Source organism: Sardina pilchardus, chromosome 24 (assembly GCF_963854185.1).
Source record: "Sardina pilchardus chromosome 24, fSarPil1.1, whole genome shotgun sequence".
Lineage (NCBI taxonomy): Eukaryota > Metazoa > Chordata > Actinopteri > Clupeiformes > Clupeidae > Sardina > Sardina pilchardus.
The window spans coordinates 22,763,748-22,775,899 of record NC_085017.1 but is presented as its reverse complement, the minus strand read 5'-3'; the positions used below and the strand labels follow the sequence as shown (position 1 = coordinate 22,775,899).

Genomic DNA, 12,152 nt, shown 5'->3' with positions numbered 1-12,152 from the left:
GGAAAGGCAGAACAGATAGATCTCTATAATAGCTCTGAGATACTTATGCTATAGCGCCCACAGCTGGTTGACATAGGCTATAGCTTAGACTGGCTATTAGGCCATTTGTTGACAAAGAGAATACCGGCAAAGGCTAAGCGTTTCAGCACATGCATTTGCGTTAAATAATGCATCCTAGTTAAACGAAAAAAACAATATAAAAATCTACTTCACTCACTATAATCCCTCGAAGTGACCGGAGTCTTTACACACGATATCCTCCATAGAACTACATGACCCAACACCCACCACGGAAGTACGGAAAGAACTCAATCCGGGGCACTTGCCACTGGGGCCGTCATTTGGAGTTGCTGTTGGAGTAGGGCTGTGTGTTATTAAAGCAACTCCGAAACGTTGCAATAATGTAGACATACATAAGTCTACAAGCACCAGATGAAGTGCGTCCGTCCTTTCTGCAGTGGACAAAGGACGCCTCTGGATTTAGCGTGAGACAAGAGCGGACGTTGTCATCTGTTGTATGTATGTCATTATGTGCTAACGTTATGTGTAGCTAAGTAGCATATCATTAGCTTGCAGCTGTAATATCGTACTTAGAATGTTGTTTACTTACCCACTGAAGTGTCCTACTTCGTCTGCCAGGTCCATATAGGAGTGTACTATCTCTAGCACAGCGTGCCTTATGAATGCCATACGTTAATCAGTGGGTGTTTGTTCATTTTTGCAGGGTAAATTTGGGAAGATGTGGCAAAGCGTCGGACTCACAGTGCTGGTTATTATTGCCACACTAATATGCGCCCTGCTCTTCATGGTGTTTGGTGCGTGAAACTACATTTTTGTCCATTCAAATAATGTAGGCTAATGGTCATGTAGGCCTATATAAGGGCCAATGGCTTATTCTGTGTTTCAAAAATCTTATTCTGTTATTCTGTGTTTCAAAAATCAAGAACAGGTGAGATATGCAAATCAATCACAGTGCCAAATAATTGCAGAAGTGAAATATATTATATATATATAATATAATATTTCTGGTCAACCCAGTTGCCGTTTGAAATTAGTACACTTGGTCCTTTGTCTTTCTATGACTGCGTATTACATAATTTTGAGCTTGTTCTCCTCCTTAACATTTTGCATTTGTCTGCACAGGATGGTATGTGGTTTGGCAGCTCTTCCTATCCAAGTTCAAGTTCCTGCGAGAACTCGTCGGTGACACAGGCTCCCCGCAGGCTGAGACAGAACCTTCGGAGTCAGAGAGTGAGCGTAGCTCCCCACCCACACCCCGTCACAAACACAAACCCCGCCAGAGAGTTGTTGCTCAGGATGCCACCTCATAGACCCCCCATCCTCAGCTCGTCACCAGCCAGTGCTTCCCTCCGCCGAACAGATAGCCCACTCTGCTGGACGCAAGCCATCTTCTAACTGTTCAACTTTACCCTTTGTGCATATGCGACCCTCCCCTTAGACCACGGCCGCCATCTTGTACCCAAGTTCCACAGTGTGCCATCGGGGCCCCAGTGGTCTGTCTGTGTGTTGTCTCCTGGTCCTCCATTTCGCTATGTTTGGCAGAGTTGTTGAATGTCAAAAGGGAAAACACCATCTGGTGAGTCATGGCATGGATAGAGACCACAACACACCTTGTTTTGTTTGACATTTATCTGTACAGGTGTGTCGTCCTCTGACCCCCTCGAAAAAGAAAAACAGCCATATGGCAGTTTTTTATTCCTTCTGTGTCATTGGAAACATTGTTTTGTATGTTTTTAATCATACTAACCAGAAAATATCAAAAACTGCCCAACTGACCACCATGGACACTCTATCGGCATATAAAACCTCCCCGACAAAATCAATTTTAAACTGACAACCGAACGTCCTCAGCTTGTAACTGTCAACTCTACTGTTGTAAGTCTTTTTTTTGTGTCTCACAATTTGGAACTTAATACAACTTTCTTAAGTGCAATGATGGATCTAAAAATGATGGATATCTTCTGTCAATGGTCAAAAAGACGCAAAAAACCCCCCCACACATGTATCACTACGGTTCAGCACCCTTGTTTGACCAGTGGGAATGGAACACCGTTCATTTGAAACAATAATGTCCAACTGTTAACTGGGAAACTGACAGTAATCGATCACTATGCTGTGTTGCTGCTTCACCGATGCTGCACTAAAAGCTGCCATGGTTCTTTCGTAGTGGCCATGGCAGTACCTGAGCCCCCCACCCCTGTGCCTCTAAACCAGTGGGCTTTCAGTAGTCACTACTTGAGTGTTTTTGCCCATGTTCACAGTAATAGAGTGCTATGTAAAACTGTCCATTAAACATGATGAGCATTACCATTTCAAGTTTATTTTTTTCTTCTTTTTTTTCTCCCTTCATAATAAATCGGTTTGATAAAAAGTGGATGATTAGGCTCTTTTTTTTGGTCATATTGGTTGTGACTTAAGCACAGGGAATTTGGGCATTTAAGTGTGCCATTTACACTGTCTTTACTTCTGTCTCTGAAAGCTAGGACTATATACACCTGTTTCCCAGCGGCCCTGTAGAAAACAATTACGCCCTATAGTGTGAGTGCGCCCTTAGATGTTTTTGTCGCCACAGATAAAGTACAGAAAGTAAATTATACAGAATTATTCAGTAACATATTTATAGGGAATTAATTTTTGGGATCATGTCCAAAATCATTTTGTTGCTATGCTCATGTGAGTTACAGCTGAATACGCCTGTCCACCACCTTAAAGTGGTTTTGTTGTTTGGTTTGGACCACATGGCAAGACAGCCATCATCATTCTTGCAAGCTTTCATCAGTGTCAACTATGTCACTGTAATCCACTGCAAGGCTGTTCATGCAGTTTATTATAGACCAGAACCCCTTTAATGCCATAATCTGAAGTTAGTGGCATGTTGGCACACATCAAAGCAATACTACTTTTGACCAGCAGGTGTCAGTATTGGCTCATGTAGAGCTGAGTGTTGTGTCATTTGTTCTTCTCATAGCCAGCATCCACAAGCCAGTCTTGAAAGCACACCCACACTCCACGCTGTTTTTGCAGAACATATAACCTCCTTTACAACTAATTAAAAAATTGGTTTAAATTCCTATTTTTAGTTTTTACTCTTCCCTCGCATACCAGATCCTGTTCAAAACGGGAGCTGCCTTGAGTCTGTTGAGGCATAATGAATCATGGCTAGGCCCTAAAGGACCCCAAGATAAAATGAATACCCTGAACTGCAACATCAATGCCTCTGGGGTTTGTGGAAATAAACTGCGTCCTGCATAGATGTCAGGCCCAACCAGGCCCAGCCCAGTCAGTCAGGACTTTCTGAGAACAAGTGTGCTGCTCGTTTTCAGAGAAAAGCGATGGACTGGCTGAGGGCAGAAGCTGTAATTTCAGCCCCTGAAAATACTTTACAGGAAATGAGTGCGGTGAGCCAAGGAAATGACATCGCTTCGCTTCGCCTGCCTGTAGCTCGTTCTGCGTCTCTCTCTCTCTCTCTCAGTATGCGCAATGCAAAGACAGAAATATCACACGTACTGTACACCCATTACTCTCCATTGCTCACCATCACAGTCACTCAGGTGGCCTAGCCTGGGAACCTTCATACTCAGCCACCACTTTCAGGTCGCACATCACAAACCAAACCACTGCCCTACAAGAGACAGCAGAGCATGACTTCGGCAACATCACCTGCTATTTAACCCTGCGGCGACACTGGGGATTGATGGGGTTTTTGAAGTGGTTTTCACTCAAGTATCTGGTACAGATTGGAGAAGTGCTGGTGTCACTACTGTAGGTACCTCTGAAAAACCTCATGCACGTACAGTTGAGTGACAGAAGTAGGCCATAAGCTGACCAATTGTCAGTTGGCACACAACAGTATTTTACTTTGTGCACTAAGAAGGTGCTATTACCATAAGCCCCCTCGAGTGCAAATTAGATGTTCTTTACATGCATGTGTACAGTAACACAGCTGTTTTCTTGTCTTCTTTAGTTTTTTTTTTATTTTTAAAGGCACTCCTTAAAAACAACTGTGCTTAAAATCTTCTATCAAACTGATGTAAATGCTGCACTCCTTGGGTCTGCATGTTTTACATCAATTTGATGTAAAGCTTTAAGCAAGTGAAATGGATTTGATAGTTGGTTTTGTTTTCTTGGATTAAAACCTACCTACTTCGTATTATGAGCACCTTGCTATGGGCCCACCAGCTCATCATCAACTGCAGCAACAGTCATGCTCCTCCATCCTTACCACTAAATAGCACTTTCAGCTTCCACCTCAAATCTCTCCCCACCAGGCCTGTCTGCCCCATTTGGTCATACACTAATTCAATTCGAGTCCATCTCCTTCACTTTCCAGGGTGAGACATTCTTTGGATGCTCTCCTGGATGCCTTTGAGCCATTATTGGAGTCTGATACTGGAAAAATAATCCACAGAGATGGCCAGACTCGGAGAGATAAAACATCCGTGATGGATCCTCCGCTATTATTAGTAGTCTGAGTTTAGAAAAAAAAAAAATCCTGGAGAGCTGCTTCGGCTGCTGTGACTGGCCACCCTCCCCATCTCCCCCTGGACAGGAGCACGGATTTGGACCATTAATTACTATGAAGTGGCACTCTGCGTACTGGGAAGGAATTTGGGGTATTCGGCGAGATTTGGTGATTAAAAAAAGACATGCTGTTCCTGTGCACGTTCAACAGCCAGGCCCTTTCAGGAGAGAGGAGTTTGCACAAACCAGTCTGTCTCTGTACGCTTCTCTCATAGTTAACTGAGTAATTCTCTAACCATTCTACTACACATTTAGAAATCGCATACTCATAGTTTTATTTGCCGTCAAAAACTTCATCATCAAACGTACAGTACATGATCTGAATAGGATAAGGAACACACAAACATGTTTTCCTTCCATTCAAAAAAAAAAAGTCTGTGGTTGGTGTTTATGATGCAAGCATTTCTTGGGGCTGGGTGGCAAGCTTGGTACAAAAAATGACAGATAAGATGAATGGATGCTGCCTTCTCCACTAATGCCGGCGGCAGAGTGGGTGCTGTGTCAGAGCCACAGGATGTGCGTCGGATGCCAACATTTCTAGGAAGGTGTTACGTGCATCACAGTTCCAGCACTCATTGTGGTAGTTGGGTTTTTATCCCTAGGGGGTCATATCTTAACCTTCACTTAGCTGGGTTTATCCCTGAAGGCTCATATCTTAACGTCACTTAAAGTTGTCGTATGAGTTGACGTGACCTTATGAGTTGATACGTGTCTAACACACTCTTTTTTTGAAGTATATTTTTCAGCTTTTTGCCTCTGTCTACTGTAGACCAGTGTTTCTTTTTCCCTTGTAGGCCCCCTTGCCTGTGTCTAAGACAAGCCAGGGTCCCCTACCTTAACTCCTGCTCACATACACACACACGACATATTGTTTTATTCAACAAACGCGGTCCGGGGGTGAATTACCAATGCCTAGCCTATAGCCCGACCTGAAGGTTCCTTACGCAAGAGGTCAGAGGTACAGTATAAATAGCTACATGAATGTAAATGTTGAACAAAAATCTGTTTTCATTTTGATTATACAGAGCTTTGATTATCCAACTGGGTGTGTTATTGGGAATTTATACATTTAATGGGCGCAAATATAGTTTTGGCAACCTCACAACCTCAGCCCAGGCAACATTGTGTGCCCCCTTGGCAATCTTTGGCAGTCCCTAGTGGGGTCCCCGAACCCCAGGTTGGGAACCACTGGTCTAGACAGTGAAGATCGACAGGAGGAGAGTGGGAGTGGAAGATGGGGTGGAATTGAGAAATGGCCGACGGTCAGATTCGAAGACCAGGTAGACCTGAATGTGGTATGGACACTGTGCTCACTTGTACCAGAGCTTCCCCAAGTGTCCCACACCTTCTTGACAGCTGGTGTACCACATGTAACGTGTAACGTGTTGCCGATTCTCATGCCTCTTGAATTTTAGAGATGATTTTAAGAAACATGTTCGCATATAAGATCGACAAAAGACTGATCCTTCATCGTAAAAGTACCTTAATTTAACAATTACCTCATTCTTCTACCTCATTCAGTCTTTAATTTGTTTTGACAGCCTAAAAAAAACGCCACTCTGCAGCTTCAGGCACATGTTCCTCCTGGCATGCTGGTTATAATTGTGAAGAAGAGGCATGGCATTGGCACTGGCATCCCTCTGCCATCTTTTCCCTCCGGCTTACAGTAAAATCCCTTTAGCCTGCTCTTTCATCAACCCAGCTGGGGCCTGTACGGAGGAGAGTCCTTCCTAATTACCCTGATGCGGTGAAATAAAAGCAAGCGTCCGAGGGTACGCGCCGCTCCCTCTGCCCTGCCTGCCTGCCAAGCCAGGAGAAGTGAGCCTGCTTTCTGTTTAGGAACCAAAAAAAAAAGATGGCCGCTGACACTGTCTCTCCCACTTACATAAGGCGTGTTATCATTCCGAATGAAATTGGATTTACCGCCAAGTCGGAGCTTAGCGGTCTGCTCCGGAGACATGTTCGGGTGGGCGTGTACAGCATGTACTGGGACTCATGTTGTTCTGATTTGGAGGCCAGTAGTACTAAGCCTTTCAAAACAGTGGGTATGACAGGGTGATTTGTGTGTTTAGAGAGAAAGGAACATTTAGGAGATCCAGACTGAGAATGTCCAATGGACACTTATCTCAAATGAAACAACTTCTCGAGCAAGATGATTGCTTGAGAGGACGTACATCTAGAAATACATATTCTGTCACTCTTGTGTGGGTGAGAGTGGTTAGATAAGGATGGAAGTGGTAGACTCCAGGTATCCTAAGCCTTTTTCATATATGAATGCCTGTGGAATAAGACCAGGAAACTGCTCAGAGGTACCCACTCAGGTATGTAGTGTTCTATGGTGTCTACCTCCTCCAACACTCTTGAAAAGAAACAGTCATACGACTCGTAGAGGTACAGACTTTTACTTTGCTATAAAGCCCACCTCTTTTTGCCAGAGACAGATGCAACAAGAATTACAAAGAACTACCGTCATCTCCAGCAGAGAAGCATGTCTCTTGTCTACCGATGGCAATGAAATAGAGTACATCTCATAAGGTGCTTGATACCAACCAGGAATGTTACAGAATCTGTGTTCAAGTCACTCTACAAAAGCAAAATACAATTTTATACTCATATATTTATGTCATAATAATATAAAACAATCTACACATAAAAATATGGACAATAATTTACATAAAAGAAAAAGAAAATGCTATGTACAATGAAAAATCTCTAAAAGCAGAGCTTTTTGATGATGTTCAACATATTGTAACATAATAATAGATATATATATACACATCTGTGGTTGGTGCAGGACATTAGAGGTGATCATCCCGGCTTCAGAAAGCTAAAGTCTGGCCACATATTTGTTCCAACCCTTCACTTAACAAGCTGATTCTAATTACCAGAACTCCTCAGCCAGGTGGAGGAGCTGATTAGTGAAATCACCTGTGTTGAGTGCCCAGGTAGAACCTCTTCATGGGTTTCATCAGGTGTATAAAATCAAGCACTTAGTTTATGAATGCAGACCGCATGGTGCTTGATTTTTTACACCTGTGGCAAGGGACTTGATGAAGCCCATGAATTTATAGGGCTTTTACTTTCTGACGCCTGGGATGTCCACCTCTGTCGGACAGTGCGGGGGGCTTGTTACAAAGCAGCCATCTGGTGCAGCTGCGTCTTGAACTTCTGGGCCTCGTGCGAGAGCTCGGCCACGCGGTCCACCATCTCCTGCACGGCCGGCGTGTTGGGGTAGTTGAGCGCGGCCACCTTGGTGGAGGCCACCACCGTCTTGAGCAGTTCGCAGAGCACGTTGCTCGAGTTCATCACCCGGTTGGCCACGTCGGGCGTGGCGGCCTGCCGCGAGAGCGTGTCGCCGATGAAGACGAGCTTGTGCGCGCTGAGGATGACGAACTTGCTGTGCGCCACAAAGATGCGCGGGGGCTGGCCGGCCGCCACGCAGCCGAAGAACGCGTCGATGGCGTTGAGCAGCGTCACAAAGTGCTGCTCGCACTGCTCGGCGTAGAAGCCCAGGAGCTGCCGGTCGCGCCCGCACACCTGGGTGCCGCCGATTCCCGTGGAGGAGGAGCACGAGGAGGTGGAGGAGGAGGAGGTGTCTGACGGGGTGGAGGAGGAGCCAGCCGAATGCTGGTGGGAGATCCACTGAGTGATGTCGTTCTCCACTGGTTTGATCACTTCCTGTTCTAGCTGTTTGAGCTTGTTGAGCTGTGAGTGAGTGACACAGAAGGAGAAACAGAGAACAGAGAGAGAGAGAACAGAGAGAGAGAGAGAAAGAGGTTGACAGAGGCAAGAGGGAAGTAGAAGAAAGAGAAAAATAACATAAATACAGATAAATAAATGTATAAGTGGTATACACTGGATTCACTGGGAAGGAAGTAGTGTATTTTTGTCTGTTTGAACAGCTGGGGACGCACATAACATAACAGACAGATATGCAGTCTCCAAACTGATTGCTTCTCCAGCTGAGGGGAACATTTTTTTCAGTTTGAGGAAAATGCATTTTGAGAGTAAAATCCTGCAATCCAAAATAAATCTCCAGGGTGATTATAGTGTGTGTGCAAGTGTGCGTAAGTGTGCGTTTGTGCGTGCCTGTGTAGGTGTTTGTGTGTCTGTGTCTGTGTGTACGTGTGTGTGTGTGTGTGTGTGTGCACATAATCATGTCTGCAGGTCTAATGACCATCTGCCACATGTCATATTCTGGCAAAATGCTCCAGATGTTGCGATTCCCCAGTTCTATGATTTTTTTTTAAAATTTTTTGAGTTTACTTTTTGGGGCGTTTTATGCCTTTACTGATAGTGACAGTGGAGAATGACATTAAGTGAATAGGAGAGAGAGCGGGGATGGTATCCGGAAAGGACCACGGGGCGGGAATCGAACCCGGGGTCGCCGGCGAGCGGTGCAGGTGCCCCAGCTAGTTACGCCACAGCTGGGGCCGCAACTCCCCAGCTCTGTCCCTGAACTCTTCAGGCCACGGACAGGACACTAAACAGCCTTCCTCTGTTTGCCTAGCCTACGCCACTCAGCAGTAAACAGCCGCTGGGCTTGGTGAGGACCTATGGAGCACCGTGTGGTTTTGGCCTCCAGTCTTATTTCCACTGAACCTCTGCTCCCTAATCTGCCTCTATTTCAGGGTGGCCCCAGTTGGGAAATAGCTGTAATACCTCGACGCATTGCCAGGGCCTCCACAGATGGAGGCTCTGCTCTGCTAACTTATCAGAGGTACACACAGTGGAGGCACTGTGGCGCAGCAGGCTACAGCGCTCGTATCATGCATGGGTCCGAGTGCCCACGGGGACCCAGGTTCGAATCTGGCCTGCGGTCATGTCCTGATCCCACCCCATCTCTCTCTCCCACTTGTTTCCTGTCAACCTCTTCACTGTCCTATAATAATAAAGGCAAAAAGGCCCCCCACAAAAGTGTGCACTCAACGTAGCACAGTCAAATAATTTGGTTGCTTTGGCTGACTTATGTGAGTACACAGTGTCAAGGTTTAGTGTACAAAATAGGACGCTACACGTTGACATCACTTAGCAACAAGGTGGGTAATAACCGTGACATTACACACTGACACAACTACTCAGTAACTTGACTGGGTTACAGTATATGGAGTGTGTGAATCTCATTCTTTTAGAGTGAAGTGGAGAAGGTGGTGTTTTGAGCCCCCAACGTTGTCTTCCAGGCAGCGCTGCCTGGAAGGCGCAAGGGTTAGGCATGGGTTAAAGTTAGTCTTAGGGTTAGGGGTAGGAATAAGTGCCTTTAAGTCAACAGTGGCAGCGCTGCCTGAAAGACGACGTTGGGGGCTCAAAACACCATCGAGCGAGAAGGTGATGATGTTACCTGTTCCTGCTCCAGCTGGACCTTCTGTTTGGTGATGTTCTCTTTGTCCAGGAGTTCCTTCTGCTGCCTCTCAAACTCATCTTTGCCCTGGAGGAAAAGGTATAGGCATGGTAGTGAGGAAAACACATAAGCTATGGGAATCAAGTCAAGAGAATAATGCATGTCCAGTGTGTTTAACATTAGCATTAGTTTGTGTGTGTGTGTGTGTGTGTGTGTGTGTGTGTGTGTGTGTGTGTGTGTGTGTGTGTGTGTGTGTTTGTGCGTGTGTGTGTGTGTGTGTGTGTGTGTGTGTGTGTGTGTGTGTGTGTGTGTGAGTTGAGTATAATTTCTCAGACATTCAACTTTGTGTGTGTGTGTGTGTGTGTGTGTGTGTGTCAGTTGGGTATAATTTCTCAGACATTCAACTTTGTGTGTGTGTGTGTGTGTGTGTGATTTGGGTATAATTTCTCAGACATTCAACTTTTTGATCCTTGATCACTGCACCGTTGTGACTTAAATAGTAAGTAACAGTAAATCCTTTCTGGCACAGCCTCCATATCACCTTAATCCCACCCGCCTCTCATCCTCAAAGACTTTCCAGATTAAGATTAAAAGAGAGCCTCTTTTTTTCCCTTATACTCAGACCAGATAAACACCCATATAAAGCACCGGTACAGAAGAATGTTGCTTTTACTAATCCACTAGTTTGAGAACCAACAGATGGAAAGAGGGAGGCTTTACGCTTTACGCAGGAGGGAGCTGCTATAGGAAGCATCAGTGAGCGCTGCTCGAGAGGTAAATGTTTAGTCAACAGTCTGTGGATGTCTTTAAAAAAAGCTGACTGGTGGCATACTTACTACTAATGCTCTGACTCAATTTGCATCACACAGGCCATGTTACGGTGCAGCTAAACCACTGTAATGTGTTTCATAACGAAGACCAGCTAGCACAGTGCGGTTGAGCAGCAGATGTAGGGCTAAGGTTGGAGCTATTTAAGAACACCAGCGTCTGTGGTGTAGCATCATGAGAAATGTGAGACACTATACTTTGCCTTCACCTGATACCACCTCTGATAAGAGCTATGAGGTTTATGTAGCCTCTTGCTTTAATAGATAACTGCATGTGAATAAGGATTTCCTTTGTTTGCTGAAATGAGCTGAGACTTAAGTGGATGTAAACTTGGCTTGCTTTTTGTAACATGGTGGTCAGTAATGATCGTTTAGGAGTTTTGGTTACACTTTACCTGAAGGTATCTACATAAGACTGACATGACACTGTCATGGACATTATAAACAAGTCATAAACGTTTATGTCATAACACTTCTTTCGTTTTGTGTCATGACAAGTTCGAGTTAGGGTTAGAGTTCATGTGTCATTACAGTGTCATGTGACAGTCATGTAGATGCCTTCAAATAAAGTGGGGTTTTTTTTTTCAAAAAGGAAATTGTGTCAACTGCTCTTAGTTGAGACTTAGTGGATGTAAATTGGGCTTACTTTTTGTGACATGGTGGTCAGTAACGATTTATTAGTTTTCTTCAAACTGCTTTTTATTTAGGCTATTTGTGTATTCTTTGTGTATTCTTTCGCCCTTACCTGCAAATGGACGTAATCGTAATCCTCCATCCAGCTCTTGACGCATTTCTCGCTGTTGTTCATGTTGGCCTTGTCCTGGTTCAGGCTCGCGGGCACGGGGAAGGGCTTGGTCTGCTCGTTGTAGTTGTCGTCGGCGTGGTTGTGCGTGAGCGGGTGGACGATGCCCACGCTCTCCTCGCCCAGGCCCCTGTAGTAGGTGCCCTCCACGGCCGCGGGCGACGACCTGCGGAAGAGCAGCTCGGCGTTGGCGCCCACCGTGGACGCCAGCTGCTTGGCGTCGTCGGGCACGGTGCGCGAGACCATGACGAAGCGGTCCAGGTCGTCGCTCTTGCCCTGGTGCTTGGCGCTGCCCGCCAGGACGTGGACGGCCCAGCCGGAGGCGTCGAGCGCCTGCTGCGTCTGCTGCATGATGAGCGCCGAGTCCTCCAGCCGCTGGAGCTGCCGCCGGAGCTTGGCGTGGAGGCTCGGGTCCGAGAGGGCGGTGGCGTTGGCCGCCGCGCCGCGGCCGAACGCCAGGAAGTCGGCGAGCGCGGCGCGCACCCGCTCCAGGGCGGCGCGGGCCTCGTTGGCGTGGCGCTCCATGAAGGCGAACGTCCGCCAGCGCGGCGAGGAGGCCAGGGCCTGCAGGGCGGCGCCGGAGGACTCCACCGCCTGCTGCAGCTGGCCGAGCCGCTGCACGGCCGAGTCCAGGTCCAGCGCC

At 46.3% G+C, this 12,152-nt stretch overlaps 2 protein-coding genes across 3 annotated transcripts in view; one reads left to right on the top strand and one right to left on the bottom strand.

Annotated features, from left to right (window-relative positions):
• The first annotated feature begins 317 nt into the window (after nucleotides 1-317).
• On the top strand, nucleotides 318-2,392 carry smim13 (small integral membrane protein 13). Of its 2 annotated transcripts, none has more exons than XM_062529755.1 (3): nucleotides 318-515; nucleotides 725-815; nucleotides 1,144-2,392. In XM_062529755.1, exons 2-3 carry the CDS (start codon nucleotides 740-742, stop codon nucleotides 1,329-1,331), a joined length of 264 nt encoding a protein of 87 aa, XP_062385739.1. In that variant the 5' UTR covers nucleotides 318-515; nucleotides 725-739; the 3' UTR covers nucleotides 1,332-2,392. The 2 variants fall into 2 exon arrangements, with proteins under 2 accessions (XP_062385739.1, XP_062385738.1); XM_062529754.1 differs by having other exon boundaries at nucleotides 318-519.
• A 4,536-nt stretch (nucleotides 2,393-6,928) lies between these two features.
• The window catches only part of nedd9 (neural precursor cell expressed, developmentally down-regulated 9), a 32,196-nt gene continuing 26,972 nt past the window's right edge, over nucleotides 6,929-12,152 (bottom strand). The window contains exons 5-7 of the mRNA XM_062529650.1: nucleotides 11,453-12,152; nucleotides 9,881-9,967; nucleotides 6,929-8,247 (exon numbers count right to left, since the gene is read on the bottom strand). The exon at nucleotides 11,453-12,152 is cut by the window's right edge and continues 524 nt beyond it. Of these exons, the coding sequence (XP_062385634.1) occupies nucleotides 7,672-8,247; nucleotides 9,881-9,967; nucleotides 11,453-12,152 (1,363 nt within the window). The 3' untranslated portion in view covers nucleotides 6,929-7,671. The remainder of the gene's footprint in view (nucleotides 8,248-9,880; nucleotides 9,968-11,452) is intronic.